Genomic DNA, 27679 nt, shown 5'->3' on the forward strand with positions numbered 1-27679 from the left:
GAGATAACGACCTGAGCCAAAACCAAGAGTCAAAAGATTAACTGACTGGCCACTGAGGTGCCCCGATCTCCATTTTAACAATTATGTCGTTAAATTAAAAAATACGTGGTACAGTATATTCCCATATATGTTTTTAAAAGGTGCATGGAAGCACAGAAATGTCTCTGTGTTAAGGAAGAACATCGGCTTTCCTTAGGAAGGTGGATTTAGAGGTAGAGTATCTGGGCTGAGAAGGGAAATGTCTTCTTGTGGCATGTCCTGTTACAATTTAAAATTCTTTTTCACCATTTGAAAACAAGGTGGGATTGGGAGGGAGACAAACCATAAGTGACTCTTAATCTCACAAAACAAACTGAGGGTTGCTGGGGGCAGGGGGCTTGGGAGAAGGGGGGTGGGGTTATGGACATTGGGGAGGGTATGCGCTTTGGTGAGTGCTGTGAAGTGTGTAAACCTGGCGATTCACAGACCTGTACCCTTGGGGATAAAAATATATGTTTATTAAAAATTAAAATTCTTTTTCACCATTTGAAAAAAATTACTCTAAATTAGGAGAATAATAGCTTTATATAGTTCTCATTTAATTCACAGGCGATAAAAGAATTCAGGAAGTGAGGAAGGTGGCAAGATAGGAGGCTATCTATATTCAGGAAACAAAGGCTCTCACACTCTGAGATTGCACATTTGTAGCTTCTCAGTACCAGCCCTCAGCCACAGTATCAGCTAGCTGATGTGGAAAGGAAATGAGTGTTGTTGATGAAAATAAATTTAAAGTATTTTATGTGATGTTTTTGTGCTTCATATTTGAGTTGGTTTACGAGCAGATTAATTTATGAACATATTATATACCATGATGCCCCCAGTAAGCTAGACTTCACTGAGTTTCTGTTCTCTCTGTTAGCCCGATATATAATTCTAGACCTCATAAGTCTTTCTAAAATCGGCTGACCAAAAGTGGCAATTAATTTTTCTTTGTAAGTTCTTAGTTCTTTATAGTTTCCTTAATGAGTTTCCTTGGGAAGAAACACACTAAATCTTATAGGATACCGTAGCTGTAATCACCACTGTATGGTAGCTGGGGTGCTCATGAAATAGCAAAATCATGATTCATCAAAATAAGTCCTTCAGAAAGCCCCCTTTCTTCTACTCCAAGAGACACAGTTATCACACATTTGACAGCAGTGGTAGATATTGTGCATCTTGAGTCCTGAAACTTAGTCATTAATGTGGAGAGGAGATTTTTTAGTATAAATCTGAATGAGGTATCCTTTAGGAATTCAAGAGGAGAATTCAAGAGGAGTATAAAAATGTAGGAGAACACTGAGCTCAGAGTTAAATTATCATCCTATAAATCTACTATCTGCTTTTGGTCGGGTGTGCTCAGGCACTACCGTTTGCCTCTGTGGAGACATCTGCAACATGTAGGAGCCTACCCTGCTCCTTGGATCCATGATTTATGTACTGGAGGTGAGCAAAGAAGTCACCTGTCTCTGAAACATGCAGGAGTTTTCCCATAAGTGCCTCTAATGCATATATTCCACAGACCACTTGAAATAAAACTGCTTTTAGGTGGTTAAGGCGTATTTTTAGATCATCTACTTAGTAGTACTTTTAGATATCAAAGAAGTCATATAAATGCATGGTATTTGCCATTGTCATCAGAAATTTTCTGTGTTTATTTTAAAACATTGAGTTGCTGTCTTCTGTATATCAGGAAACACATTTTCCTTGCTTAACATATATCTGTCCTTTTAACAAAATTTACACACATACAGTTGACTTGTAAAGTTCTCTGGGCACCAGACTTCAGCTATTAACTAGGGAGCTAGGGATAAAATGAAGCAGCCAGCTCCTCTTTAACCCTCTTTGTTTCCCTTTTGCTCATCATACTAGGGAAGAAAGGTAACTTGTAATTTAAAGGGTTCATAAACTTGATTAAATTCTAACAGGGGTCCACAACTCCTATTATATGGAAAATTGAATTTAAGTTTCACTATTTTATACTTTCATAAACTTTTGCAAAGAGGGTACTGCATACCCATTGCCATTGCCTCTCAAACTTGTCTCTATTTGAACTTAGAACTGTCAGATAACTTAATTTTGTGAATTCCAGTAACTATAGGCTCAGAAGCCAAGAGTCTGTATTCAGAGACTGAATATGCAAATGGACAGTGGCCAGACAGTATAGGACAGTAGAACTCTGACCCGCATAAGCAGCCCAGGAAGCCAAACCATAACCTCTGTGGCAGAATCAGCCCAGAACAGTCAGAACTTCAGTGACTGACACCTTTCCTGTTTTTGTCTGCTTCCAACTCAGGACTAACCAGAGAAAACCAAATACACATGCTCCCCAAATCAATCACATATGCTGCTCCCTTTATAGTTATCCTACAGCCATACTTAAAACCTTTAGTCAGGCATACCTGAAGCCTTTCGTGTTTTTCACTTCAAAGCTTCTCAGTCCTGTGACCGCTTTTGTCTCTTTGCCAAACAGGTGATGGTAGCCAGTTCCCTTGTTATAGCAAGCTTTGAATAAATATCCTCTGCTTATTTTTATTTGGGTGGTCTTCCTTTATTTCAGTTGTGCGTTGAGATGTGAAAGGTTCCAGGAAATCTCCCTTACACAGAAAACTCTTTTCCACCAGGATGTCACAGAGCTGGCGGTAATGCCATTGGGTGAACATCTTGGAGTTTAACTCTTAATTCTTCCAGAAATAACATTTTATTTACTTATTCAGTCACTCATTCATTTTTATTTTTTATTGAAGCATACTTGATATACAATGTTATATTAGTTCCATGTGTACAATACAGCAATTTCACAATTCTGTACATTAATCAGTGCTCCCCACAGTAAGGATAGTCACCCATTTGTCCCATTCAGTGTTATTACAGTATTATTGACTATATTCCCTGTGCTGTACTTTTCATCTCCATGGTATATTTTCTACCTGAAAGTTACCTCTTAAACTCCTTTATTTTGCCCATCCCTCCACCAGCTTCCCCTCTTTTAACCAACAGTTTATTCTCTGTATTTAAGATTCTGTTTGTTTTATTTTTTAAATTCCATGTGTAAGTGAAATTATATAGTATTTGCCTTTTTCTGGGTGACTTATTTCACTTAGCGTAATAGGCTCTGGATCCATTCATGTTCTCACAAATGGCGAGATCTCATTCTTTTAATGGTTGAGTAATATTCTGTTATATATATATATCACATCTTTATCCATTCATTTGTTGGTGGGCACAATAGCCGTATCTTGGCTATTGTAAATAATTATGCAGTAAACACGGAGATATCTTTTTTGAATTAGTGTTTTCATTTTCTGAGGGTCAGTACCCAGTAGTGTGATTACTAGATCATGTGGTATTTCTCTTTTCAATTTTTTGAGACACCTCCGTACTATTTTCCACAGTGAGCACACCAGTTTACATTGCCACCAACAGTGCATAAGCTTTTCCCTTTTCTCCACATCCTCACCAACACTTGTTACTTCTTATGTTTTTTATAGTAACCAGTTTGACAGGTATGAGGTGATACCTCTTTGTGGTTTTGATTTTCCTTTCACTGATGAGTGATGTTAAGCATCTTTTTATGTGTCTGTTGGCCATCTGCTTGTCTTCTATGGAACAATGTCTATTCAGGTCCTCTGCCCATTTCTAAATTGGATCATTCGGGTTTTTTAGTGTTGAGTTTTAGGAGTTTTTATATATTTTGAATATTAAACCCTTATGGGATACATCATTTGCAAATATCTGCTCCAGTTCAGTAGGTTACGTTTTCATTTTGTTGATGATTTCCTTTGCTGTGCGAACACTTTTTATTTTGAGGCAGTCCCAATAGTTTGTTTTTGCTTTGGTTTCCCTTGCCTGAAGAGACATACCCATGGGTATGTTGTTACGGCTGATGTCCAAAAGAGAACTACCAACATTTTCTTTTAGGATTGTTATGGTTTCGGGTGTCACATTTAGGTTTTTAATCCATTTTGAATTTATTTTTGTATATGGTAGAAGAAAGTGGTCAGTTTTTATTCTTTTGCACGTGGCTGTCCAGTTTTCCCAACACCATTTATTGAGAAGACTGTCTTTTCCCCATTGTAAATTTTTTTTATCCTGCCTCTTGTTAATGTCATATATCATATTGATTGGTTTATGAATATTGAATTACCCTTGCATCCCTGGAATAAATCCCATTTGATTGTGGTGGATAATCCTTGTAATAGATTGTTGAATTCATTTTACTTTTATTTTGTTGAGGATTTTTGCATCCATGTGTCATCATATATTGGCTTATCGTTTCTTTTTTTGTAACGTCTTTGGTTTTGATATCAGGGTAATGCTTGCTTTGTAAAATGAACTTGGAAGCATTCCTTCCCCTTCAGTTTTTGGGAGTAATTTAGGAAGAATAGGTATTAACTCTTCTTCATATTTTTGGTAGACTTTACCTGTGAAGCCATCTGGTTCTGGACTTGTGTTTGTTGGGAGTTTTTGATTGTCAGTTCAGTTATATTACTAGTAATTAGTCTGTTCAGCTTTTGTAATTCTTCCTTATTCAGTTTTAGAAGATTGTGTATTTCTAGGAATTTATTTCTTCCAGGTTATCCAACTTCTTGTCATCTAATTTATTATGAAAAATTATTCATAATATTCTCTTACAATTTTTTATATTTTTGTAGTGCCAGTTATTTTTCCTTCATCATTTCTGATTTTATTTATTTGAGTCCTCTGTCTTTTTTATTGATGAGTCTGGCTAAAGGTTTATCAACTTTATCTTTTCAAAGCATCAGCTCTTGGTTTCATCAATATTTTCTATTTTTTTTCCATAGTCTCTATTTCATTTATTTTCACTCTAATCTTTTATTATTTCCTTCCTCCTACTAGCTTTAGTCTTTGTTTTGTTTTGTTTTGTTTGTTTTTTGTTTGGTTTTTTGTAGTTCCTTTAGGTGTAATGTTAGGTTGTTCATTTGAGATTTTTGTGTGTTTCTTGAGATAGGTCCGTATCGCTATAAACTTCCTTTTTAGAAATGCTTTTGATACATCCCAGAGATTTTGGACCATTGTGTTTTTATTTTATTTTGTATTTTTTTAAAGATTTTATTTATTTATTTGAGAGAGAGAGAGCGCGCGCACAAGTGGGGAAGCAGTGAAAAAGGGCAGAGAGAGAAACAGATACCCCACTGAGCAGGGAGCCTGACACAAGGCTGGATTCCAGGACCCTGAGATCATGCCCTGAGCTGAAGGCAAATGCTTAGCCAACCGAACCACCCAAGCAACAGTTTCTTTTGTATTTTAAATGCATGTTTTATTCTAAAGACAGATCTGAGAAAGGTGAGAGTGCAGAACCTTAGAGTGAGAACAGCTCACAGGTGAAGGAGAATAAGCAAACACTGGAGAGATGACCGTTCCGCTAGGCTGGCTGTACTGTACGGCTTCTGCATGGGAAATGCGAGAATACCCTTTTAGATCCTGGTAGGATTGGTATTCTGATTTGAGGACCCACACCCAGGACTGAGCCACTTTCCTCTTGGGCTCTATCTCTTTGCACTAAGCTAATCAGTGATCTCCTGTCACGTCCCAACTCTCTTAACTCATTAGAGCCAATCACAGAAGAGGCCCAAGAAAGCCATTAGCTCAGGGCTAAACATGAGGGGCCTCAAAGTTCACTTTGAGTGTTCACTTTGCCTTCAAATGAGATTATATCTATCCATCATAGTAAATTTATGTTTAAAAAACATTGACTTGTAAATGTTAACATTTAAAATGTCACAGTTTTTATAGCCTTGTCTTGGTATTTCTTCATCTTATAATACACTGGGAGTTTAAAAAAAAAGAAATCACAGTGGCCTGCGGTTTCCCAGTCTTTGGGAGGTCTGCCTCTCTCCCACGTCCATGTCTGTTCTTTTTATTGGATAATGTTTTTATAGTGTTTGTGGTTTTTTTTTAAATAAAATTTTAGAAGTAATAGAAATGGAATATGAAGAGGTGTTTGGCTCCGTGTGCTTTCTGTCTCAGCCAATAGATGTTTAGTGGTCGCTGGTCTAATGACTAGACATGTTGAGTAAGCTGATTTGAAGACCCACACCCAGGACTGAGCTGTGGAGATATGGAGAGAAATCAGAATTACCAGAATGTGATTCTCTTATTTTGGCCCCTAGATCAGAAGCATCAGTAACTCCAGGAACTAATTCAAAAATGCAAATTATCAGGCCCCACCTGAATCTCAAAATGAGAATCCCAAAACTTTCTATATGGGTTTTAGCAATGGTGTTTTAATAAGCCCTCCAGGCTAGTCTAATAAATATTAAAGTTTGAGACCACAACTCTAATTAGAAGAGTCATTCAATCATTTAAGCCTTTTCTTCTCCTGGAGTAACAATTTCCATGAATACATGGTAGATTTTAGGAGCCCTGAGAGTTGGCATCTTAAAATGGACAGGAAACAGGAATCTGTTATCTAGGCCAGTGTTTCTCAAACTTTAATAGACACACACATCCCCTGGAGGTCTTATTACTATGAAGATTCTCATTTCAGGAATATTGTATTAGGGGCCTAGGAGTCTGCACTTCTAACAAGGTCCCAGGAGATGATGATGGTCTCAAGATCATGCTTTAAGTCGCATGGTTTTAGTAGAAACAGGATCCAGCCGAGGAGCATCGGAGGCATGAGCAAGCAGGTTGCCAGTGTTCAGGAAATGTAGGGAGAGGCCTTAATCAATTCTGACATAGGTGTGATCACTTACGACTTAATGTGGGTGTCCAGGGGCTCTCTACAGAGATGAGAAACTTTAGGGAAACATCTGCTTAGCAACTAGGAAACCTGTGAGAGATCAAGGATGTAGGGTGAAGATTAAGAAGAGCTGACAGGGGAGAAGGACTCATATTAATTTAATAAACATTTGTTAATCCCTGACTTTATGTCTAATACCAAGTAACCTCAAGGAACTTGTGATCTGCTAGAGAAGGGAGAATAACCAATCCAGACTACCAGTAACTAACCCTTCAGCAGGAATTTGCTTATCAGTGCCTGCATCTCTGGAAAGTGCAATTAGGATGGGGAGAGACTGGTAGATAATGGAACCTCCAAACAGCAGCCCTAAGTACCTGTCCTAGCCTCTGAGCAGTCAGGTGGGGTCAGGGTAATGACTTAAGGGATCGGGATGGGGAAGAAAGAAGGAAGACAGAGTAAGTAAAATGAGTCCCCCAGACTGTTTACAGCTATAGGTAAGTGATGAGGTGAAAAGGAAACCAGTACCACTGCTGCCTTTTAGGAACTGGTTCACTCTGACTTTCTTGATGATGTATTTCAGCTTACAGATTCGTGGTCTTCCCTCGATCCAGAATCACATACTTTTCAGCTTGATGTTATGCTTCATGTCACTTCTTCCAACAATGTGTATAAATGCTTTAGAAGCTTTATGCACAGGAATTTGAAAAGTGTTACTCAGAGAGGTTAAGATCCCATTGGTATTTGAAATGGTCTATGACAATTTGAAAAAAAAAAAAGTCACACAAGTTTTTGTTTTTTAATGAGTTTCAGATTAGGGAGAATAAGAGCAATTATTTTTAGCAATTCTCTGTATGCTCTTTTAGAAGACTGATTTGATCATAATTCCCTTTCCAAACATAAAATGACAGAACAAAGCCTATTTACGGACTTTCTAGAAGTAAAAATTATCTGTAGTATGAATAAAGAGTGGTGTTCATGGAGCCTAAAATTAAATTTCCCAACATAACCACCAACTGTCCATTAATTCTTCATGGTGTTGTTTATAGGCAGTAGTGGCTTCCACGTAATTTTCTCAAGGAAATGTCCAGTAGCAACTGAATACTAGTGGAGCCCAGGCAAGTGATAGGATAGAAAAATCTGCTCTTAGCTACTTTTACTCCCATAGTCCTTTCAAGGCAGGACTCATATTCTAACTGCATACTGGTTGGACTCTCAAAGAGAGCACATCCTATTCATACAACGAAATCTGTATTGAAGGAATACCATATTTTATAGGGTTATTTGAATTTGCCGGTAAGTCACACATTCTAAAATTCTTAGCCCTTGAAATACCATACTTGTAAACTAAATAGCAGGTATACATTTAAAAGAGGGGTGTTTGAGTGTGTGTGTGTATTTGTGTGTGTGTGAGTGACAGAGAGAGAGAAAATATTTAAAGATTATACGGCTTCTGAACATATGATGGTCATCTTCTATCCTCAGTATTCTCATGAGAAAAATGCACAAGCTCTGTTTTCTATACAGACTATTTTTGCAAAGGGTATATTACAGTTGTTCTGACAAAACAGCTTCAAACATTTGCCAAAGAGAATAAATTACAGTAGGAATGGGTGGTAATTATTAGGAACTTATTTTTGGAATAAGAAACCTTCCTTAATAAATGGCTAAGTACTGCCCTCTGAAAGGAATAGAGAATTTTCCCCAAAGTCAAAAACATATTTTTAACAGTTGGTGTACATATCCTGTGGGGGTTAAATTAAGTTTAACATGTGTTCCCAGAAAGCTAAATTCAAGCTGGGTTCAGCCCATGGATTACAAGGTGCACATAGAAATCAAATTTGAGTTCTGTAAAGATAATAACTAATTCAGAGTTTCAGTTCCTTCTACTTTTGAAGCAGAGTTTAATGGGCTTGAAGTATTCAAATCTTTCTGTAACCCATGCAGATCCCAAACATTTTTTAAGAGTACTGAATTGAAATAGTATTAGATACAGAAAAAAATTCATGAATAGGCTAAGCACCTTCCAATAATGTATTCTGCAGCACTGTTAAGAAGAATGTGAAATTGGAAAAAATGCTTTATTTTGGCTTCCATCTTTTGTAGCTCTATTCTGCAAAAAAGAAAGAATTAAAGATGAGAATGCCTTGTGACCCTAATTATAAGAACTGCAATATTTGGTTTTAATTTTAAGACTATTTTCACAGAGTTGATATAAAGGAAAACTCAGGGTAAATTAATTTAAAAAGAACTGGGTGTAAAAACCACAATATAAGACGAGCCTCAACTTCATCAAAGAGCTACCAACCACAGAGATGAACACTTTGGTTTGCTATTGTTTTCCTCTGATACTAAAACAGAATTTGGATTCTGTGTTTATTCTCTACCCTGCTTGGGTTATTTAAAAATTAATTGTTAGCTTTGAAAAGTACAAGTGAACAGAAGGCAAAAAAGCAAAAATTAATATCATTAAACAAAAATCTAACATTGCTCTATTGTGTTCTAGTATGCTTGTCCAGTGCTATCATTTTGTGATCACAAGTTGCTTAAGATACCCTTATAATGTTTGTTAAATTAAATTGAATATACCTTTTTTATTTTACTTGTTCTTTTAAGCTGGCTATGCCTATATCTTACTAAAGAGTTGTTAAAGGAAAAGGAAATTAAGATATAGTATAGAAGTTTCTTTCTGCATGTATAACCTACTACAGCCATGTTGGATGAAGTATGAACCTCAAATTGGTCATTGTCATAAACTACTAAAAAAAATGGATTTCTCTTGGTGTTTCCATGGGTCATTCACCAAGCAATAATACCATCAGGAGTTATTGATCCCCTGGGGATAGCAGTTTAATTACACAGAAATTTTAAATTGAGAATAGTGGTATAATTGTAGACATAGAAACAGTCCTGTCTTTGGGTGGTTTATTATTAAATTTAATACCTCAGATGGTCTTTTTTGTTTGTGTAGATTTTAATTACTAAGTAGGTCTGGTAAAATATGAATTATTGTATTATCACAAGTGATAAAATGTGTACGGCTATGAGCATTGCAATCTGCAGGTGTAACAGACATAAAGCAAGATTAATAGCATGAAGCAATTAAACTGAAGCTATCTTGAAGGGGAAAAGAAAACCTTAATGCTGCCCTTAAGTGTAAGTTAAACTTGTGCTAAATATTTTTAACTGCAATAAAAGCATGTTAATTTTAGGAGTGACTTCTTTCTAAGACCTCATTTCTTCGAGTAAGTTTTCCTTTCTAAGAATACAAAAGCTTACTGAAATAATTTCTGCTGGTAACTCATTCCATAAAGACGGAATTTTTCCTTGGCTTTTAAGCTCAATGAAGAAAGCCCAAAATAGCACAGGAAATTTTGTGTGTGGTGAATATATGTATGAACTAAATCCAGTAGGGATTAAAATGATTAAATTATTGGTAAGGTCATTGTTGGTCCCAAAGCTTTCCATTAGTCATACAGTACTACTTAAATATTTTGAGAATTTGGCTTTAATTTTCCTATAATCGCATATAAGATACAGGAAACTGTGTTTTGCTTTAATTTTATACCCTTGCATGTATAACAGTCTTATATAAAAGGAACATGCCAAGCATCTAATAATAAATTTTTTTCCTTATGTGTTTCTGGGTTTTTTTTTTTTTCCACTTCCTGAATTATTTTTATGTTGCCTCTAACAAGATCACTGCCTGTATTTTCAATTTAGCTACACCTTTGCTTCTCGGTAGCATGACAGGTGGCTTCACAGTGAGTTTATGAAGACCTTGGTAAACACATAGAGCACTCAGCAAAGTGTACAGAGCTCTTTACAAAGAACTTTCTGGATAGTTCTCTTTTTCTGTCTCCTGTCTCTCTTCATCTGTCTCTCTGTGTCTCTGTCTCTCTCTCTTTCTCTCTGTCTCTCTCTCTCTCTCACACACACACACACACACACACACACACACACACACACACAGAATTTGGTTTTTGCCCTGGAATTATTTAGCAGTGTACTTGGCAAGGTGAAACTTCAAAAATAAAGCAATGTGAAACATTTATAAAGCAGCACATCATAGATTACATATTAAATATAAAAGTACTGAGGACTTACGTCGTGTGTAGTTTTGATGATATGTTTTATTCAATGTAGATGACAATATATTTGCAGTTCTCCCTCTTGACAGGGCTGCAGTGGAGATTGCTGCACGTAGGTATCTATGGGGTCATTTTTGAAGCTAAGCTAGCAAAACCCCAAGCAGCAGGAAAGTTGCATGACTTTGAGCAGTAACGGGGCATTTTGTTACAGAAATAACAGGAAACAAATAATTTCTTTAAAAGGAGGGGGGTATTTTCTTCTTTCCTTCTTCCCCCTCCCTTCCTTTCTCTCTCTCTCCCTTCTTTCCCCTCTCTCCCTCCATCTCTCTCTCTCCTTTCCTTCCTTCTTTCCTTCCCTCCCTCCTTCTCTCTCCTTTTTTCCCCCTCTCTCCCCCTTTCTTTCCTCTCTCTTTCCCTCTTTCTTTCCTTCCTTTCTTTCTTCCTCTTTCCATTCTTTCCTTCCTTCCTCTCCTCTCTCTTTCTCTCTCTCTTCCTTCCTTTCCCTCCCTCCCTCCCTCTTTCTTTGTTTTTCTTTCGTTCTTTCTTTCTGTCTTTCTTTCTAGCACTGAGGAAACCAAAGCTGTGATTTTCCATAAGAAAACGAGAGGACTTTGAGCTTTAAGCAAGGGGCAAAGAGATGGTATTGTATTCTCTGTGGAGAATATCAGACCCTCAGGGTTTTTTTGTTCTTTGTTTGTTTGTTTGTTTGTTTTTGCTAAATGATATCTATTTTAGCATGAGAGACGTCAACTTTTTTCAAAAGTCATTTTCCTTTTAATGAGAGATAGCAGGAAAAACAAAATTTTCCTCCCACACATAAGAAAGATAAGCAAAAATAATGTCCTTCAGGAAACACCAGCCTTAGTTACGTAAGTGGGCTTATTCAAATAAGGAAAGTATTAAAATAACCTCCAAGAATGAAAGGAGTGAGTTCAAGGCACAGTACAATTTATAGGTATGATTCTTTTTTTTTTTGGTTGTTTTAATTCTTTGAGTTTAGTTGACACAATGCTACATTAGTTTCAGATGGACAACATAGTGATTCAACAAGTTTACACATTATGCTATGCTCACCTCAAGTGTGTAGCTACCATTATATAGGTGTAATTCTTCAATTTTGTACTGACATCCAAATTTGAACCAGAAGGATCAGTTAAATGTCAGAATTTTCTATTTTGAAACTGCCAAAATTTGCCTGTCCATTAAACCAAGATAATTCTTTTTTTAAAAGATTTTATTTATTTATTTGGGGGATGGGGAGAGAGAGAACAAGCTGGAGGGAGGGGCAGAGGGAGAGGGAGAAGCAGACTCCCCACTAAGCAGGGAGCTGGACATGGCACTCGAACCCAGGACCCTGGAATTGTGACCTGAGCCAAAGACAGACATTTAACCCACTAAGCCACCCAGGCGCCCCAGCCAAGATAATTCTTAATTATATTACTTTTCAGCTTTATTGAAATATAATTGACATAAAATTGTAAGCTATTTAAAAGTGTACATTGTAATGATTTGCTGTATGTATCCGTTGTGAAAGGATTCCTCCCATCTTAATTAGCATATAATATACATCACCTCACACATTTTCTTTATTCATTCTTTCATTCATTCATTCATTTATGGTGGGAATATTTTAGTTCTCTTGGCAAATTTCATTTATCAATAATACAGTGTTACCAACCACAGTCAGCATGTTATATTTTAAATGTAATTTTTTTGATGAATTTTTCTTCCAGTTGAATCAGTTGAATAACTGTAAATGACCACATCTGTTCTAGTCATTTAATAATGCAGATACAATTACAAGTTTAAAGATTCTTTAAACAGATGCCTAAAATGGTTTAATCCAGCTACTTTTGGATTTGCCCATTCTGTGCTTCCCCTGATACTTCTTGCAAGACCAGTTAATTCTGTCATTAAGAAGAACATGCTATGTAATTTAGAGATATTTTGGTGCTTAGAATAGTAAATATTGGCATTTTTAATTTGAAAGAATTAAAAATGTGTGGAGAAAGAATGTTTTTCCCTGAATTACCTAACTGCAGGCAATATTAGACCAAAAAAATAATTTATTTTAGTCACCTCTCATAGTGGAAGTAGAATAAGAATTAAAAGATAAATAAAAATTGTAAATGATACTGTAACATTTTTAAAAAGATAAATGTTACTTAGGCGTTCAATCTTTTTCCTGAAAAATTGAGTTTCATAATTTAAGATGTAATTGAAAATAGAGTTTAATTATTCTATTGATTAATTTGATAATGTGAATGAAAGAATTTTAGTATTTGATTGTATGGTATGTGGTTCCTAATAACTGTGATACATTTGTGTAATTCTACACTAGATTATCACAGCTTTGATTTCTCCTTAAATATGATACTCCCTGAAGAAAGTATTTTAATTCAGGGCGGGGGTGGGGGGGTGGTTGGTGCTCACTTTAACCCCACAGATGGTTATATTTGGTTTCTAATTTTGTGAGGAGGTAATCTGTTTTAACTAATTTTTTCAAGAATTCCCTCTCTTCTGTGCTACTTAGTATACTAGAAATTTAGAATTTTTTATTCTTTGTTATATGCCAGAACCACATAGAATTCTAGCTGAAATTCCTGTAGAAAGGTTTGTGTAAGGAAATTGTAGCCATGTTATATACAATTAGATGTAAGTGGATAAAAAATGGATATCAAAGTGAATTATTTTTATTTTCTTCCAAGAATTATTTATGAGTAGCTTAGGGTTTATTGAAAGTTTGAAGTATAGCTGTTTATGATGTATAATTATATGCAGATCTTGTTCAGTATTCTTATAAGCTACCCAGATGTGCTTACAGCACAGATACTCATTTTCCTGGCCATAGAAGTGACTCTTCTAGAAACAGCCCTAAAAAGATAACCTCACTAATAAGGTGTATCTATTCTAAAGTTAAAGTATTGCTATTTGTTTCATTTGAAATAGCTGTCTGTGCCTGACAATGTATATATTTTTGCTTTTTTAACCACATTTTAAAATATTTACTTTAAAATAAGAGTGAAATGTGCGAATGCAGGTTTCTACTTGGTTATAGTTAATTGCTGTACAATTATTTGCAACACCACCCCCCAAATCAGTAGTGATCATAAAATTTTAGAAAATTCTATTTTTTAAAATTCCTAACCTTACCTATGAGGCAACTGTCAAACCACTCTGCATTCATTTTCCTCTTTGCCTTTTGAGATTTAGGATTTGTATTAAATATGAAAGATTTCTACCTTTTAAAATATCATGGTAGTGTTTTATATGTATAGAAATAAACTTCAACGATTGTGGCCCAGTTATAAAATTACAAAATTCATTTGAAAGCTTAAAACTTGGATTTTACTGTATTATATATTTGATATATAGTATTTGCCTTGTGTGATCAATTAAAAATTACCATTTTTTTCACAAGTATAGAAGAAAATGATTCCTCTTTATATTACTTCCAGAAGTACACATTTCTGAATTTTGGTGTTGTTTCTTTCCAGACGATGGGTCCGGCTACTGTTTGGACGAGAGTTCCCCCTGCAGGATCTTCTGGTGGTCTGGGATGCCTTGTTTGCAGATGGCCTCAGCCTGAGTTTAGTTGATTATATCTTCATAGCCATGTTACTCTACATCCGAGATGCTCGTAAGTGTTAATGACCTTGCCTACATCCAAGTAGGTGGTCCTAATTTTTTTAATGTATTTTATCTTTTAAATATACTTGTTCTTTTTTTCTGAATTACTGTACCTGCATTTTTATAGTAGGTAATATATTGAGCATATTAATATCTTTTTTGTTAGTTAACTATGTACCTATTGGGAGATGTGGGTGATTTTGTCCTGAGAGAATTAGACTTCTTCAGAGCCATTTTTCTAAAGACTTTACTCCTGCTTTAATCTCCTCATTACACACATTTGTGAAATGCACAAATAAAAAGCCCGCATTTCAGATATGTTTAGAGCTCCACCTTCTGACAGGTAGAGAGTATTCAAAGATATTTATCAAGAGATTGGAGCTATTTTTATAGTATCAACAACTTGCCAATAAAAAATAAATATTACATTTAAAGATATTTTAACTTCTTCTCAGTTATATTTTGGCCAAATGTATTTCTCAGTAGATTGCCAAATGGTAGACGTATTCCTATCTCCTGAGATCTACCTTAGGATGCTTGCCATAGCTGGGAAGCCGGTGCCTGTCTGGAGTACCCTGATAATCTTCAGTTCGAAGAAAATACCAGAGCATGTTTTAAATTTCGAAATACCTCAAATTGTTTTCCTTCTCAAAAAAATAATCTGTCCACAAAACAAGATTTGTAAGCCAAAATATAGTTAGGAAGATTGCACAAAGTGATGATTAAATAGGGAATAAGAAAAAAAACTCTTAGGAGTAGGACTTTGTCAGAACATAAACTGTTTGGAATCATTCATAATCTTGACTGTTTCACTGCTGTGTGGTTCTCTGTATTTGTTCAATGAATACCAGTGGCACCAGATGCTCTTGTTGTGCCTCTGGTGACGCTAATAATATTCTTTAAAATTTTAGATTATACTTTTTTAATGCCCTCAAAATTACTTGAATGAACAAGTGACAGGAGCACCACATTTTATCCAAAAATTGTGGGTTTTTTCTGTGCCTCGAAGGTCAAATAGTTTGGGTTTTGACAGACTAAGTGAAAACTTCCTTCTTTCTAAGTCAGAGCTAATCATATAAGAACATGGAAATCATAAGAACTAACATCTGGAAAGTAGAGAAAGATGTTTGGGTAGATTTGATGGATACTAGATTTTAGAATATTCGATACTAAGCTCTCATTTTAAAGTAGTAATGAATTTTTAATGTAAATAATAAAAAAACCCAAAAGGAATGAGTAGCCTCTTTTATTATAAAAGGGGTTTAAGATAATCTTTCCACAATATTTTCCAATTCAAACAACTGTCGAAATGTATTCTGATTTTCTTTAATCTTAAACAATGGAGTATTTGCTCTTTTCTTAACTTTGGTATATCACAACTAGATATTTTTTTAAAATTTAATCCTGTTTCCTATGCTAAGATTTCATTAATTTCGTAAAACAGGCAAATTTTTGGTAACTGAAGACCTTACACATTTTCAGTCCATCTATTGATGTTATAGAATCTATGGGCAGATGTGGACAAATGCAAGGATAATGAAGTTGTGTATTCATTTCAATATTTAGACTAGTTTATTTTAATTTGCCTGGTTGAATCCAGAACCATGGATGAGAGCTCCTAAAAATAGGATGATTATTAAATATTAAGGGCCATTGCCCCTATGCTCAAGAAGTTTTTCAATAGTAGGAAAGAGTGACATAATCAATTGTAAACTAATATATCCAGTGCTGTGGTTGAGGTATGGATAGGTAATAGGAAAATTTAAAGGAGAGGCAGTGAGGGGCACCTGGGTGGCTCAGTTGGTTGAGTGTCTGCATTCAGCTCAGGTCATGATCTCAGGGTCTTGAGATCGAGCCCCGCGTTGCCTGTATGTGTATATAGGCATTTGGTATTAGAGTGCAAAGGGAGACCAACAGGTTATGAGACCAAAGAAAGTGAACAGGGATAGGATCATGATAGATATCTTTATCCGATGAGTAATAGGAAGCTCTTGAAAGGTTCACAGCAAAAGTACAGTCAGTGTTAGATCACTCTGGTGGCCCTGTGGAAAACAGACTTAAGGGAGACAAGAGTAGAGTAAGGAAGTAAGATAAAAGGTAAGACAGAAGTCCAAGGGGGAAACTGTAGATTAGAGAAATCCTCAAAACTAAAGTCAATACGTCTTGGTGCATAAATATGATGGGTGAGGGAGAACAGGAAGTCTAAAATGATATCCAGCTTAGAGAGTTGAGTGGCTAGGTAATATGCATAACTTGGATAGGAAATGCAAGGATTAGCAGGTTTTAGGAATGGAAATGATTATGTTTTGGCCCTACTGAACTTGAGATCTATGAGAAATCATAACCTGAAGATTTGGAAAATAAAGCTCAATGTCACAGTCAGGGCTACAGATTCAGTTTTGCAAATGGTTAATAGGTATGTGTTAGTTAAAACCATAATAGTAGATGTGACCCCTAAGAATAGGGTAACCATATATCCTGATTTGTTTGGGGCAGTCTTGATTTACACCTGCTAGTCAAGAGTGGTAATTACTAATCTTCCCTCCTTCACTCTCAAAAGCATCCTATTAGGATGATAAGAATTATACACTCATCCTACCTAAGGCAGGTGCTTACAGAAAAAGAAGATGGGCAAAGAGGGAACTCTGAAGTTGACCTCAGTGTTTAAGGCACCAGAGAAGGAAGGGCTTGTGTTGTAACCTCACAGGACTGTGTTATCTGAGCCAAGGGAAGTCATGTGGGTTGGGAATACTGAGGTATAAAAAGGTCAGGCAGGAAATGCCCATTCAGACTTGGCCCTCTGGAGGGACAGTCATCAAATACCTTTGCCAGAATGGTTTAGTGGAGTGGTAAAGCAGAGGCTGGATTATGATGGGTTGAGAAGTGACAGGACGGTTAAGTATAATAGCTTTTCCTACAGTTTTGTTGTCATTCCTCTTGTCTTCTGTATAAATTACAGTTTCAACTAAAAAGTCAATTAAATGAAAAGGAAAGAATGTGGGGATAGCATATGTAGAATAATCTTTAAAGAAAGCGGAGCAGAGGAGAAGAAAGATGTAACTAGGGATCAGTGCAGAGGCAAGGAAGGGTGGATGGGTGTCTTTAGGATGAGATCAGCGTTCACTGGAGGTGGGGGAGAACCAACCAAGGGTTTACTTCTCAATCAGTCTTAAGTTCTATAAAGGATCAGTACTAGTTTTTCCCTGCTCCATTGATGAGATCTATGAAAAGATAAATTATCCTGTTTACTTGTGGTTTTTTACTTGTTTATTGTTGTTCACACCCACTCCTCTATCCCACATCAAGAGACCAGATTTTGTCTGTCTTGGTTTCCTTGCTATATCCTGGCATCCAGAACAGGGCCCAGTACATAGCGATCTTGACAAATATTTTTTGAGTGAAATAATTGAAGAAATAAGGGCTTAGAGACAGTGGAATGAAGTCAGGAATCCTGTGGCAGACTGGCTGGGGAGCAGGAATAAAAACTGGTGCTGATCGAGGAAGAATGTACTAGGCAGGTTTCAGAAATACACTAGTTTACAGGTAGACAGGATGGGAAGTGGAGGAATCCCATGTCTGATAAAGGAGGAAGCAAGGTTGTCCTTGCTTGTGAGGCATAGTAGGGTTTTAGGAGTTTTAGGGGAATTACCTGGGAAGTGTGGGAGAGATGGTTGACCATGGACTAGGACAGGGTGGTCTAACTGTTGAAGATCCTATTCTGCAGAGACAAGCAGTGGGCAACAGCACCAGGACTTAACGTTATGATTTTCCAAGGCATGCTCAGCAGTCCAGGCAAGATACAAAGAAAGCAGCTCATGATCTAGGCTCCAAGCGATGCCCAGGTCCAAATCATTAGGTAGAACTGAAGGGAAGCAGAAGGATGGAGGGTGTTGAGTGCATTTTATGAGGGTGGTTTGGGATGTGTGGGGGAGGAAGGCATGGCCAGGAAAAGACGATGGGGGAAATCAGAGTGTGAAGGGATTTGAAATAGGGTATGAGACTGAAAAGCACCAGAGGTGTGGTCAAACAAGAGGACATGGAGCAGTTCTGGGTATGGCCAGAACAGTCGAAGTTAGTTTAGGGGAAAGTAAGTCATTGAGGAGATCAAGATATCGTGAGGCAGCTTGGATTTTTGTTTGGTCCTCTGTGGACACTTGACCAAGAATCATGGTAGCAAGGTGGCATCCTCTGCCCCCCTGCTGGAGGTTGCCCAGGCAGTGGTAACTCCAGGAAGGCTGGGCCCAGAGGCACAGGCATTACTCCCCAGAGGAAAAGATGGAGAGGGGGAGGAGTAGCAGGAGGAGGACACTGAACAGGATTGGGTCAAATGCATGGGAGGATAGGACTAGTAAACGAGCTTACATTTTAGGCCATGGTCAAAGACAAGAAGAAGATGGACAGCTTGCCAGCCTCAGTGTTCCAGTTAGAACTTTAGTGTCAAGTTTTTCCTCCATCTCAGTGGATTCTGAATCATGGTGCCCTGCCTAGAGCATCCAGAGTGGTGATATTTATTACATGTAGTAGTTTCAAGCCCATTCATTCAAAAAAGTCTAACTAAACACCACTGTGTGAGGCTCTGGGCATTACATGTATTCTCTTCAAGCCGATATATTTATAGGTGATATATTTATAGCTCAGAGAGTGATATATATATATATATATATATATATATATATATATATATATATGATATATTTATAGCTCAAAGAATGACATGCTTGGGGAAACTAAAAGAGCCTTCCTTCAGTGACCGCATCCTCCTAGGCGTTCAGTGTAGGGCTTCAAAGGGCCAGTGATCATGCTGATACTGTGCAAAATATCGTGTACGTGTGCATTTCCCAGGGCCGAGGGTATATACTTTACATCCTCTTCTCAAAGGGCTATATAACCTGAAAAATGGCCAACTGCATCTAGTCTAAAATCCTGATTTTACAGGCACTGTGAAGATATGCTGAAGTCCTAATCCCTAGTACCTCAGACTATGACCTCTTTGGAAATAGGTTGTTGCAGATATAATTAGTCAAGATGAGTCATATTGGAGTAGGACAGGCACCCTAATGCAATACAACTAGTGTCCTTACATAAAGGAGCATATCTGGGCACAGACGTGCACGGAGGGAAGCTGATGTGAAGACGCACAGGGAGAATAATGCCATATGAAGATGGAGGGACAGATTGGAGTGAGGAACACCAAGGTTTTTTTAGCTGTCACCACATGTGAGGAGAAAGCGGAGAACAAGTCCTCTCTCTGAGCCTGTGAAGGAACGAGCCAGCACTGGAAGTGGGAAGTGACGAGGATTCTTCCCTGCAGGTCTGAGAGAGAGAGCATGGCCCTGTCAGCACCTGGATTTCAAACTTGTATCCTCCACAACAGTTGGACAATAAATGTCCCTGGTTTTAAACTGTCCAGTTTTTAGGTGCTAGGTTACAGCAGCTCTAGCAAACTAATACAGTGCCCTTGGCAGTTAAGTGATTTAAAACAGTCACAGTTGGTCTGTGGAGCTGGGTCCTTGTGTCCTATTCCCGTCCCCACTTTGTTCTTGTTCTGCCCCTTTCACTGCCCTTGGCATCTCATACTTAATTTTTAACAAAAGTACCCTTATCGTGTTCTTTCTGTACCTGGAACAAAGCTTTCATTCACTTTAAAAGTAATCCAGTTAGTCAGGCAAGTACAGTATTCAACCACTTAATAGATTTCGTATATACACCTTCACGAAGCTTCAGAGTTTGAACCCAGCTGCCATATTTGGATGTTAGGAAGCCGGATCGAGGCCATAGGGCTAGTGGCAGGCAGGCTGGTTCTCATATTACCTTTTCTGTTCCTCAAGCCCTACCTTGATTTTTAGTAAAAAGTAAAATTGCACATTGGGAAAAATGATATGAACATTATACAGATTTTAAAATTTAACCATTGAAGTAATGGTCAAATGGCTATTCTTTGAATGAAACTTTTGCTTTACTAAAATTACATAGGATCCATTTCGAAATAGAATTATTCCCAAACATTTTAATCAAACCATAACAAGTTTATTGTCTTATGTGTTATAAGAAGTGGTTTTTGATTCTTTGCTGGATTGTATGGATGAAGCTTATATACTCTAATAAAGGTTAGGAGATAAGGAAGTCTACTCATGAACCATTACTCCTATAATAGTTTATTAATAGCCATACTCTCATCACAGTTTTTACGGCCTTATTCCGAACTGTAATAAAGTCATTCATGTGGCTCTCTCTTTCCCCTGGCACTACTTACCTAAATTGTACTTCTATTTTCAGGGCTAGGACAAGGCAGCTTTTTCCCAAACCTTCCCCAACTATTCTAGCCCACATCGATTTCTCAATTTTGTATTCCTAGAAGATTTTAATCAATACAATGCAGTGTAGCATTTAATTATACTCTGTCTTACGCTGTTCCTTATTGCACGTTAGTCCCACCTTCTAAAACAGATTGTTAGCTCTTCGGAACCAGAACCACATGTATTACAGTTCTTCCCTAACCCTCAAAGCATCTGGTGCTCTTCATGTGCTCAGTTTTTGGGGTGGTCTCAGATGGAAGGGTAGCCTAAAGGCCTGGACTGGGGAGGTGGCATGGATATGTGTGCAGTAACTGCTGAGAAGAAAGGTGCCAAGAAGCTTTTAGAATAAGAACTCAAATGAGTAGTTTTTTTTTGTTTTTTTTTTAAATACACTTTTTGACATGGCTTTTTTGAAGCAAGCATTGTCTACTTTTTAGCATCAGATTTTTCACATCTCTTTTTCTATTGATTTAATTTTTTTTGATGAGTGCCTAAGAAAAACATTTTCCTGATTTACAATAACTAAAACAATATAGTCAACTTCATTTAACAGTAGATCTTCCTAATTAGAAAGTATCTCTTACTGATTTCTTCCCCTTTAGTTTTCTCTCCTTTTCCCCATGAGGGTGACAAACCGTGAGAGACTCTGGACCCAGGGAAACAAACTGAGGGTTTCTGTGGGTGGGGGGTAGGAATTGTGGTAACAGAATGATGGGTTTTAAGTAGGGCACATGTTTGTGGTGAGCACTGGGTGTCATGTGCAACTAACGAATCATCAAACGTTACATCAAAAACTAATGATATACTATATGTTGGCTTGCTGAACATAATAAAAAAGATTAAAAATTTTAAAAAAAGAAAGTATCTCTTAAATGTTTATGGTATCTTTTAACATACACTCTCTCTGAACACTTGGTAAGTGGAAAACTTTTCTTCTTGGCCCTTCTGCCCACTTCTTACCTTGTGTTTTCAGCCAGCATGAACATGTCACAACCCTGTCATTTTCCTGGGTTTTCTCCAGGGTCGTCTTTAGCCATCTCTTGGCCTGGCTTTGTGTGGCAGTTGTATCTTCTTCATGGCTTACAAACATCGTTCCTTTTCATTTTGCTTTAGATCTCTGCTTTAACTCCTCAGCCTATACCTGTCTCTCTGCCAGTGTTTCCATCTGTCCTACCCCAGAATTTCTATTTCTCTATTTTCTCATTAAGAGCATGTTCAACATTATACTGATGTCAAAATGCAGTTTATTTCAACTACAAATCGAATTTATTTGTCTTTCCTGGAAAAGCTTTACCCAACCTCAGGGACTAAGAAACAAAGGCTCATAGTAGTGTGTTACAGAGTTTTTATCAAAGCACAATTTGGTGGTCTTGTTTGTAAAGGAGTATTTAAGCACTTCCTGACTGCCAGCTCTCTTCCTTCCCAGACATTAAATGTTGCCACTCATTTTCTGACCATCGCAGATATGGATATTAATATAATCCTTTAATTACAAATGCCATTTATATTTATATTTTAATTTAAAAATCTTTTAAAATTTCACTAAGTTAGGCTGATACATCATAGTAGTGCTTTTTTTTTGTGGTTAGATTTTTAAAAACATAGGCCTTTCTTTTTAAAGAAGTTTTAGGTTTGCAGCAAAGTGGAATTGAAAGTACAGAATTCCCAGGTACCCCTACCACCACATACACACAGCCTACACCACTATCAACTTCCCTCACTACAGTAGTACATTTGTTATAATTGAGCCTACAGTGACACATCATTATCACTTAAAGTCCCTAGTTTACAATATAATTTGTACCTTCTATGGATTTGGGCAAAACATATAGCGACATCTATCCTTCATTATAGTAAGATCTGTGTAGTTTCCCTGCTGTAAAAATGTTCTCTGCTCTGCCTGTTCATCCCCGCAACCCATGACAACCACTGATTTTTTTATTGTCTTTATAATTTTACCTTTTCCAGAATACAATATAGTTGGAATCATACAGTATGTAGCCTTTTTAGATTAGCTTATTTCACTTAGTAATACGCATTTAAGTTTCCTCCATGTCTTTTCATGGCTTGATGGCCCATTTCTTCTTAGCACCGAATAATATTCCATTGTCTGGATGTACCACAGTTTATTTACCCACTCACCTACTAAAGGACATCTTAGTTTCTTCCAACTTTTGGCAACTATGAATAAGGCCACTGCAAATATCACTGTGCAAGTTTTTGTGTGGACATAAGTTTTCATTTCATATGCATAAATACCAGGGAGCATGATTGCTGGAAAATATGGTAAATTTGAGGAGCTCAGTACAATAGATGGATTCAGGAACTCCAGGATACCATCTGTGGGCAAAAGCCAGCAACATTACGTGCATCACTGGAATCTTACTCAGAAATATTCAAGATTCCATGTCCATCTATCTGTCAGAACACAATGTGAAGAGTCCTGCAAGTTGACTACAGTCATTCTCTCTGATGATTAGAGAAAAGGTGATGATAATCTTGGTCTCCCTGACTACTGACTTCCCCAGCTTTCTCACCCAGGTCTCACCCTCTCTCCTTTTTAACTTTTTCCTCGGCTTTCCCCACTCAGTTACTCCCTCATCTCACCTAGATTCTTCTTCCCTGTCAGTTCACCTGCCCAGAGCTGAGTAGAAATGTTATTGAAGAAGTGATTAAGGATATCATATATGATGTGTTATATTGAGCTCCTGCCTTTACCCCTGTTGCTCCTGAAACCCCATTAAATAGCATAAACACACAGGACACAGAGAATTAGGAAGGAGATTACAGAGTTTTTTGGAAGTAGGAAAGCAGATGGGTGAGTGATAACTGACTTAGCAGATCCAAGAAAGCTAAATACAAAATTGATAATGGAGAAAGCCAAGAAATAACCCATAAAATGCCTAAAAGCATAGAAATTGGCAGTGCTAGGTATCACATGGAAATTGGTAGGGGGAGGGAAAAAGTTAAGACTGAAAAACAAGAACTGGTCGAAAGTGTATTTAAGAAGCTGTTACATACTCAGGTTTCCAGCCTTACTCGGATCTCTGACCAGTACATCAAGGATTTATCCTAGAGGTGGTAAAATGGATGTCTGGACTAGGGACCTGGGGAGTTTCCGTGAACATGGAGCCCACCAGTGTTCTTTTACCATCTTTAGTATTCCCAAACACTAGAACTAGACTGCCCCCCTCTAGAAGAAATTTGGGAGATTCTTCTCTGGGGGAACCCAGTGAGCCCAAGAGAAAAGGCCTAAAAATGTAGGCTCAGGGATTACCCAAGAATGACCGTATAGACCCTAGAGTTAACAGACCCACTCATCGATGCACACAAAGCTTCAAGTTACCTTTGGACTCGCCCATTCTTGGACATGAGCAGATCACCAAAAAATCACCAAACATTTGAGAGAAGCATCAAAATGAAAGCAGGGATCTCAATAAGCAACCAGGAGAAAAAACAACTGTGAGGAGAAAAAACACACGGAGGAGGAAATGTCTCAGAGAGCTAGGAAAGACATAAGTCAAAGGAAAAAGTGTTAGCACGTGGGGGGCTCATTTGGTTGAGGGTCTGCCTTCAGCTCAGATCATGATCTTCAGGTCCTGGGATCAACCCTGTGTCTGGACTCCCTGCGGAGCAGGGAATCTGCTTCTCCCTTTTGTATCCCACCCCTGTCGCAGCTCCTGCAAGCTTGCTCACTTGCTCCCTCTCTCTTTCAAATAAATAAATAAAATCTTAGAAAAAGAAAAAATGTAATTGAAAATTAAAATATGATGCAAATAAGATGATTGGAATATAAAATTGAAAAAATATACCAAGAAGCAGCACATAAAACAGAGTTAGAAAATAAGAAAGAAAATTAAAGGACCAGACCAGGAGATCCAACATCTAGATAATGAGATTTCTTTTAATAGAGAGAAAGAGAGTAGAAAGAAATCACAAACACAGAATAAACAAAAAACAGAAGGGAGAAAATCATCAGTGAAGCAATTAAAGAGAAATTTCCAATTGAACAGAAAAACATGAGTTTCTAAATTGAAAGGGTCCATTATATATGAAAATACATGCAAATTAAGGTGCATTACTATGAATTTAGATGGGGGCGGGGAGAAGAGAAATAGGTCACGTAGAAGAATGGGAGTTAGAATGGTTTGAGACTTTTTAACTGGAAGCCAAAATACTCTGGAACAGAGCTGCTGATTTTCTGAGGGAAACATATTTCCAGCCTGGAATTCCCTACCTAGCCTAACCATTAATTGTCAAATAAATCTTTCAGAGAAGTTTTCAATAAATTCATGTCCTGTGTATAAAGCTTTTAGAGGATGTGTTCCATCAGAACAAGGGTGTAAAAGCACGAAAGAAGAAGGTAGGTACTCTAGGAAATAAGGATACAACACGTGCAAGAGGTAAAGGGCATCTCTGGGAGGAGGGAACAGGCCAGAGAGCTCATGAGAAATTGAGAAATGTCCTCAAAAAAATGAAAGAGGGGGGAGAGAGGGAAGGAGAAAAAGAGATGGCTAAAACGACCTAAAATTTTTTTTGAAGTTTCGAAAATATATGTATTTAACTGGGAGAGTATATAAGGCTAAAATCCTTATACAAGACACGGCAAATGAAAAATATGGCAGTTATAAACTCCAAGAAAGAAAGGAGGCTGTGGAAAAAGGAGGAGTAGTCATCATATACTGTGTAAGATAACATTTGTCTCGTTATGAAAATGGAAACTCTAAAAGTTGACTTATCAGAATTATGGTGTAACGCATCAAGGGAGGGAGACCAGGAGCACATGTGTGGCTGTAGAGGTTGGCAGAGGGTTGGCTGTCAGTACTCAAGGTGAGTTAAAGCTTCTTCTTCTTGACTGGGAAGTCAGTAGACAACATTTAAGCTCAGAGTTAGTAACATTAGCATGTTTTTTTCCACAATATGGGAGGTAAATTTTTTTTAAATCAGCTAAAAGAAAGCAAGTGCCACTGGCGATTGGGAAATTGGGGGGGGGGGGTGGGAAACAGCAAGTGCTATTTTCATTACCAGCCTTCTAGAATGATTGGATTTTTTAAACTATGTACATGTATAACTTTCATAAAAATCAGAACTATGTTTTAAACTTCCACAGAGAAATAATGAAAAGTTGCTATATTCTTTAAGTAGCCTTATTATGTAAATTTGTTAACATTTTTATTGATAATTTCTTATTGTCTGCTTTTGCTTTTCTGTTTCTCTCTCATATGCACACATATCTCAAATTTAATTGCATATAAAGGCCTATCCATTTTTCCAGCAATTCTGCCCACTTTACCCGTCAACCCCTTGCTTACTTTAACTATCCATCTTCCCCTCTCTGTGGTATCACCAGAATTTCAGCTGGCCCCCTGCATCCTGTCCCTCTTCCTCCCTCCCCCTGGTCACCCTGTGCTGGTATTAATCTTCCTAACACCAAACCGGATCACATTACGCAGTTTTCTAGCAGAAGTAGCAGGTACAGAGTGAAATCCAAACTCCATCCCCTCTGGATAAGCAGGACCCCCACCTGCTTCCATGTCTCCATTTCTCCTCAGCACTCCTGCTACAGGAGCCACGCAGCATCCTGCCTCCGTTTACTTCCACTTGCTGCCTGATGCTCACTGACCTTGCAGCTTCCCACTCGAGCAGTTGTCACAGCCCACTGGATGCTCCACTGTTCCAGCTCTGTCCTGGGTTAAAGTTAGTCTGATCCTGCTCTTCCACTGCAGTATGAAGAGAAAGTGGAGATTGGGTCTTTCTTCTTGTCATAGCAGTACATGGCTCAAAATAGGTATTTAATACATGCCTGTTAGCCGAGCGAATACAAGAAAGATATTGTCAGTACTTCTTAAATATCTTCTGTACCTCAACCCTGTCTACTGACAGATCTGTATTTCAGAGTCAAGAGTTAAAAATAACTAAACAGTGAAATACAACACACACACGTGTCTGTATTCATATTGACAAACAGTTAAAAACCTTACCTATGGTTTTCTTTCACTTGGTTAAAAATAACGAAATTGGTTAGAACTTGATTTAAAAATAAGAGGCAAAAACTATGAGTCATATTATTTATTATTATTATTTAATGTTACTATTTCTTTCCTAAATTTTAATACATGCTAAATTTTTTAGATTTCATTTCTGTAACATTTTATAATTTGGATATAGAACTTGGGCCCCGATTCTAGATCTATCCTTAGAGTTACTACATTAATGGTAATAACTTGCATTAGAAGACTTAAAAGTTTTTGCTCTATATCCTCTCACTAGTTCCCTTAATGGCTAACAAGGCAGAGATGATGACAGAACGTAAGCCTGTATAGGTAGCTGATTTGTTTCAAGCTTAATCCTAGTCCCGTCGGCTCTCTGGAGCTAATGTGCAGTTATGCTGACTTCACTAGTACAATGTTCTTTGTCCTGTGCTCACACCCTACCAACTAGCAGTCCTCCACTTGGATGCTTGCTTGCTTACTACCTTTCCATTGACAACACTGTATTTTTTAAAAATACAAATTCTTGAGATCTTTTATGTTGTTTGACCTGATTAAAATAAATTCTGTTTAAAGTGTATTAAGCTTGTAAAGCTTTAAGAAGAGCACTTCTTAAAGGTTTTTTCCTAGGGTTGCCTGGCTGGTTCAGTCAGTAGAGCATGCAACTCTTGATCTCAGGGTTGTGAGTTTGAACCACTCGTTAAGTATACTGATTATGCAATGAAACAAGATGGGATTGGGAGGGAGACAAACCATAAGTGACTCTTAATCTCACAAAACAAACTGAGGGTTGCTGGGGGGAGGGGGGTGGAGAGAAGAGGGGTGGGGTTATGGACATTGGGGAGGGTATGTGCTTTGGTGAGTGCTGTGAAGTGTGTGAACCTGGCGATTCACAGACCTGTAACCCTGGGGATAAAAATATATGTTTATAAAAAAAAAAATTTTTTTAAA

General features: G+C 37.4%; 1 protein-coding gene across 6 annotated transcripts in view; it reads left to right on the plus strand.

Moving 5' to 3' along the window:
• Window positions 1–27679, plus strand: part of TBC1D5 (TBC1 domain family member 5) — a 550005-nt gene that overhangs the window by 390844 nt on the left and 131482 nt on the right. For all 6 annotated transcript variants that reach the window (XM_032332177.1, XM_032332146.1, XM_032332153.1 and 3 more), the window contains one exon: window positions 14310–14452. In XM_032332177.1, the coding sequence (XP_032188068.1) occupies window positions 14310–14452 (143 nt within the window). The remainder of the gene's footprint in view (window positions 1–14309; window positions 14453–27679) is intronic.

The sequence above is a fragment of the Mustela erminea genome, chromosome 1 (assembly GCF_009829155.1).
Source record: "Mustela erminea isolate mMusErm1 chromosome 1, mMusErm1.Pri, whole genome shotgun sequence".
Classification (NCBI taxonomy): Eukaryota; Metazoa; Chordata; class Mammalia; order Carnivora; family Mustelidae; genus Mustela; species Mustela erminea.